The sequence below is a fragment of the Meleagris gallopavo genome, chromosome 1, assembly GCF_000146605.3.
Source record: "Meleagris gallopavo isolate NT-WF06-2002-E0010 breed Aviagen turkey brand Nicholas breeding stock chromosome 1, Turkey_5.1, whole genome shotgun sequence".
In the NCBI taxonomy this organism is placed as follows: domain Eukaryota; kingdom Metazoa; phylum Chordata; class Aves; order Galliformes; family Phasianidae; genus Meleagris; species Meleagris gallopavo.
The window spans coordinates 110,165,343-110,171,232 of NC_015011.2; the positions used below are offsets into that span (position 1 = coordinate 110,165,343).

General features: G+C 41.5%; 1 protein-coding gene across 1 annotated transcript; it reads left to right on the plus strand.

Moving 5' to 3' along the window:
- The first annotated feature begins 1,537 nt into the window (after positions 1-1,537).
- TSPO (translocator protein) lies at positions 1,538-5,890 on the plus strand. The gene is made up of 3 exons (XM_003203005.4): positions 1,538-1,772; positions 4,186-4,324; positions 5,177-5,890. The coding sequence occupies exons 1-3, from the start codon at positions 1,585-1,587 to the stop codon at positions 5,348-5,350; spliced, it is 501 nt and encodes a 166-aa protein (XP_003203053.1). The 5' UTR covers positions 1,538-1,584; the 3' UTR covers positions 5,351-5,890.

Consider the following 5,890-nt stretch of genomic DNA (forward strand, 5'->3'; position numbering starts at 1 on the left):
TGGCACTGCTTGGCTTGTCTTTTGCCTTGCACCACTTCACCCTTCTGTTCTGGTTTTGACAGCTTTACTGCTTTGTTTGCTGTCACTTTTGTGCGCTCCCACTCCTTTCCTCCTACAGCTCTCCCCTGAGGCAGCCCCACCGCCTACACGGCCTTTCTTGTTAACTCCTTACAGACTTCCCTACCCTGTGTGCTTCTCCCATCCCTCTGTGCTGCTCTGCTTGCAAATCTCTGCTTTGCACCTACCACCAGAAATGTTCATGATCCTACTCAGCCTTGTAGCCCCAGCTACCAAAATTAAATTAATCCTCATTACATCTACATGTATCACCTGGGCAGAGTGAAAAGACATTGTGCAGGAGATGTCCCTTGCTGGCCTGGCTCCCTCCTGTTCTCTGCATAAAAACACAGGGTGCCAGCAGAGCAGCATCCTATTCTTTAAGCACATCTGCTACCAGTGGGATTTTCTCTGTTCCACTCCCTGTCTTGTCATTGCATCAGACACAGCTGTACCAACAAAGCCTTCATACAGTTTCATATAGGACATCCTCCTTTGGCATATCTCTGACTGCCCTACAGCTCTCTCTCCTGGGGGTGTCCAAGGCCCAGGGCTCCCTCTGCCTCCTGCAGTCTCTTTTGTGATTCCTTCCTGCCACCTGCCCTCCCACCAAACAGATTAACAGGAATTGGGTGTATTTGACAACTGTGTATTTGAAAAACAATGTGTTTTGGTTCTGCCCTTTTTACTGTACCTCTTACCTATTTGCATTTTAGCAACCTAAACACAGATCTTTTGTAGCATTTGACTTTCGGCCAGAAAAATGGCGACCAAGTTTTTCCCTGCTTACTTTCTTACTCATTTTATTGGTGCCCATACACTAACTCAAGCAGCTCGGCTACCAGGCATCACTTCATGTTACTTCTGCAGGCAAATTTAATCCTGCAGACCGCATGGGTTTGGCAGCTAAGATGGCTACAACTGATCTCCTGCTTCAGGTAGAAGCCAGGGATACATTCTCCACCTATCCACTGAGATCTTTATCCTCCCTGGCTTTTTATTTTGTGTCAGTTTCTCAAGCATCTGCTACTTATCACATCCATCTCACTGCTCACTGCACACCCTCCAAGGCTAAAAACACAACAGAATGTATAGAACTATTTTGCTTGAGCACAGGCAAGACACACTGCATTATTCCCAAGTGCACCCAGTGAGTGAATGAAGTTCTTACTGAATACAGAAATGCAAGTTTCTATCAAACTGAATTATTCCTCTGGTATACCCAAGTGAGAAGATTGACATAGGTAAAACTCAGTACCCTTACTGCACAAAGCTTAGAAGGAAATGAAAGCTCAAAAAAGCTGAAAGTAAATGATAGGTTCTTATATGGAGGTGAGTATTGTCCAGTGAAGCCGATACAAGATCCATTAATTTCAGCTGCACTGAGTGACAAGAGTAGGCTGTGAATCAGACCCTTCCTGTGCATACTTTTAAAATCTGCCTAAAAAATATGGAATAGTTTAGTTGTTTCCTTTTAAAATTACTCTGCCAATCCACTTTTTTGGGTTTGTTTCAGATTCAGTCTCAATGGAAGTGGTACCAGCTTGGGCCTCAGCCGTGGGTTTCACACTCCTGCCCCACGCAGGAGGAGTTTTAGGAAGCAAGATAACCAGAAAGGAAATCCCAGAGTGGTATGAATCTCTGCAGAAGCCCTCCTGGTGTCCCCCTAACTGGGTGTTTGCTCCAGTTTGGGGAACTCTCTATACATCTATGGGGTATGTTTTTCACATCGTATCAATACGCTTATGTGATCTCCAGGTTGTTCATTATACAATGTTAGACTAGAAAACTATTATTCTATTTCTGTGGCTTGTATGTCTGCAAGAAACTGTGCCGAGCTGCCTGTCTAGCAGTTAAAAACATGTCTGGGGAAGCTGTGTGTGGCCACACTTTGTATGTAGAACTGTCTACTTCAAAAGCAGGAGTTGGAAAAGCTGCCATTCATCTGCTTTCCTCAATCATTCTGAGGGCAAGATCTGCCAAGCTGGCAGCAGTGAAGTGAGGCAGCTCCGGGATTTCTTCTCTGCATGTCCTTCTGTGGTTTTAGGAAATTAAAACAAAAGGGAGGGGTGAGCGGATTGGGACAGGACTGTTTTAACATAGCTCAATTAAAATAAACCCAAAATCAAAACTAATACACACACACACCCTTTCAGCTTAACTGCCAGGCTGTTAAGTTTGAGAGATCTGAAACCCTCTGCTGTCTCCTTGGGTACCTGTGGGAATGGGATTTGGCCTCACGATTCCCTGTTCTTCTGACAGTAACTGCTGTGCTGCCAAATATTTTAAAGCAGCTAAATAAGAGAGACCTGTTCCTCTCCAACATTATGTCATTATCCTGCAGGTTAATTTAAATACTACAATACCTGTTGCAAAATACAGCAATGATCCAATATCTGAACACATACTTGAACGTGTAAGAGAGCTGATTTAACATTCTCTCATTTTGGTTTACTTTTCTGGAAATAAAGGCTTGGTAATTTTTACAGATTCACACGCTCTTTTCTGTCTGTATTCTTTCTTCTTTCCCCTTTTTACAGGGTATGTGTACATATTTCTTTAATTGCTCTTTGCTCTTGTGTGCTCAGAGTTAGAATTTGGGTTGCTGTCCCTTGGATAAAAAATACCTTTTCTCAGAGAGACAAAAGCTGAGGGACTTTCTTCAAGCTGACTATGCAATCTGCAAACTTGTTTCTTGAATTCTCATCATAAATCTGGACGTCACATTAAATCCTTCAAAAATCACTTGCTTTGGTAATACCAAAAGCAAGCAATATGTTCTGAGGTAAGTGGTTTCAGCTACATACTATATACATCTAGCTGACTGAAAATATATTTATAATCAGGCTTTTGCTTCCATAACCTGCCATATACACTTATCCCTTGGAATGGTTAAGACTTCTCGTTTGTACAGAATCTGAGAATATTAAAAGCAATAAATAATTAAAAGCAAGGTTTAAAAAGCTTCCAAAGTTGCATTGTTTAGTCTTTATGAAAGACATGGCCACAAAGCAAGCCTCGGTCACTATCTGAGTCAAAGAGAAAAAGAAATTCTCCTTATGTGACTGAGATATGTAGACTGCAACAGCTTAAAAGTTCATCACCACAGAAACACATTTGAGCCCCCTGCTGTTCAGCAGGTGCACAGTGCAGTTCACACACCTAGCAGACTCTCATGAGAAGATGGAATCTGTATTCAGTTATTAATTCTAAAACAAGGGTATAATTCAGAGTTGGCACTTTGTCCGTGGGACTCTTGGAATGACTGTGTAGTCAAACTGCATTGGTATGTCTAATGGAAAAGTCAAATGAACAAGAGAGTCTCCCTTTTCTAATCAGTCTCTTAAAGTTTAGAAGTAAATCTTACACTAGTCATTTCCCAAATCCAAATAATTTTTGTCTTTATCAGCTTAAATTCTGGGATCGTTCTGGTAAATAGTTCTTGTGTGGCATTAAGATGATCTGTTAAAAAACTTCAGAACATTTTTGGAAGATCTTTTTATAAGCTGGTGCCCCAAAAGGGGGAAGGGTGCTGGACATGCCTCACAGTTCTTTCTCTAGAAGTCCTAAAAGTCTTTGTACCTTCTGTACCCTTCCCTCCTCCCTTCTGAAACGTGACTATAGATTCCTTTTCTGCTCAGTCACCATCCACATTCACGCATGCACTTTGGGATGTTATTCATTTTGTGCATTCCCATCTCAATTTCTACTTCTAAACTCATTTCCATCTATTTAAAAAGGTTTCTTCCAAACAAAGATATTTTTAAACCATCCTCTCTCAGTACTGACAGGAACTGTTTTTTTCTCTCTTTAGAGACTTACCTTTTACCTTCAAGTCTTTGACTTGCTTCCATTTTAACACAGCATTCTCTATTAAGACTGAAGTGCAGTAAGTTATCCGCTTTTCTGCACCTAGAAATGAGAACTCTGTCAGAACAGGGAATATTTCTCTCCATCTTGCTGTCTGCAGCAGATAATCAACCCTTCACAGTCAGCCATTCTGTCAAGTAGCGCCAGGACATTTCCAAGTGAATTTAGACTGACACTGAAGCCATTTCATTTGTTTAAGAAAACACAGCCGCTTTCTAACCAACATACTGGATTATCCCTTGCATTGGCTTTCTTCAGATACGGCTCCTACCTGGTGTGGAAAGAACTGGGGGGCTTCAGTGAAAAGGCGGTGGTTCCTCTGGGCCTGTATGCAGGGCAGCTGGCATTAAACTGGGCATGGACTCCCATATTTTTTGGAGCTCACAAAATGGGATGGGTAAGTGAATAAGTTTATTTCTTCAGCCTATGCTTTTGCAGTCATCTGCAAGGTGGTGAGGCTAAAACTTGCATCGTGATTTTTTCGCTCTGAAACCGAACCTGATTTGTATCATCAGTACAGAAGATGGCTTGCAGAAGTTTGCTGCTGTTCTTACTGCATTCCAGCAGCCACCTGTGAGAATTTACAACACCCTTAAATGTTTAGATTACAAGTAGCTCTTTCTGACACCCTTTGATAAGAGCCTTCTGTGACTACAAAATGTAAACATTCATGCCTTAGCAAAATTCCTAGGTATCTCTTTGGCAAACAGCAGCGATAAGAAGCTTATCATTACTCACGTAATCAGCATCTGGTTTAGACAAGAGCAGCTTTCTGCATGCTGAAGAAAAACAGCTCACCTTAAAAATAAAAATTAGTATTAAAAAATGATTTGCCTGGTTCTCTAAATATAAGAGCAATGTTTTAAAAGCAGAATGCTTTGCAAACTGTAATTACTTCAACCACACCACATCTCTTTGGGCAGTATCTAGAGCAGGAAAGCACTGGGTGAGATTATGCGGCCAAGGGACTGTTTCTGCTACCAAGGGAAAAAAGAAAAAAAAGCAGAGTATGGATGAGAAGGATTTTGTCTGCTCCCAGCTGCAGTGCCCTTTCTTCTGACTTTTATCTTTTTATAAGTCAGTTCAACTCCTAGCTCAGCAAAAATCTTTTTGCTAGCTGTGTGCTGAGAAGTCAGCTCACAGAGGGAGCTGCAAAGTGTCAGTGCTAAGTAGAAAGAGCCACACAAATACCGTCTAATTAAGAAAATGCAATGAGGAAAAGGACACTAACCACCTTCCTGTGTTTTAGGGGTTGGCGACTCTCCTGCTCACAACTGGTACAGCAACAGCTACCACTGCTTCCTGGTATCACATCAACAGAACAGCTGCTTATTTGATGGTCCCGTATTTAGCTTGGCTAACCATGGCTTCTGCGCTCAATTACCGGATCTGGAAAGACAATCGCAACAAGAAATCTGAATAAACAGCTTTCGGTCAAAAACATTTTTTTGCTCCAAGAATTTTCTAAAGAAAGTTATGCCTTACTACTTTTTTAGCTGAACTATTTACATTACTTTATATGCAATCCTTGTTTTAAACAAACATGCCTCAAGTAGGCAAGTCTCAGAGCCTGCATGAAGTTTCCGCAGCGAATTAAACGACAGCGCACATCAGAAGGTACTGGTTTTCTGTATTGCAGCATCATGTTTTATATGACAAATAGCATATTAACTATTACCAGAAATAAGCACTAACTGCAACTTCATTTAGAGGAAGAAATCCAGCTTCCAGAAAGTTGCTCCTCGCAGCCACAAGTGCCACTGTGGCCTGAATCAATCACGTTTACCACTAAGCATGGTGCCTTACGGTCTCACTGCAGCTGCCGTGTCTTCTCATCACTGTACTCTGCAAGTGTTTAAGATCAGATCTTTTTCACAATTTGTGCCTTCCCGCTTGGAAGCACTGTACAATCTTAAGTGTCAGATAAACGTATTAAACTGCAAGTAAACTTACTTTTCCTCCA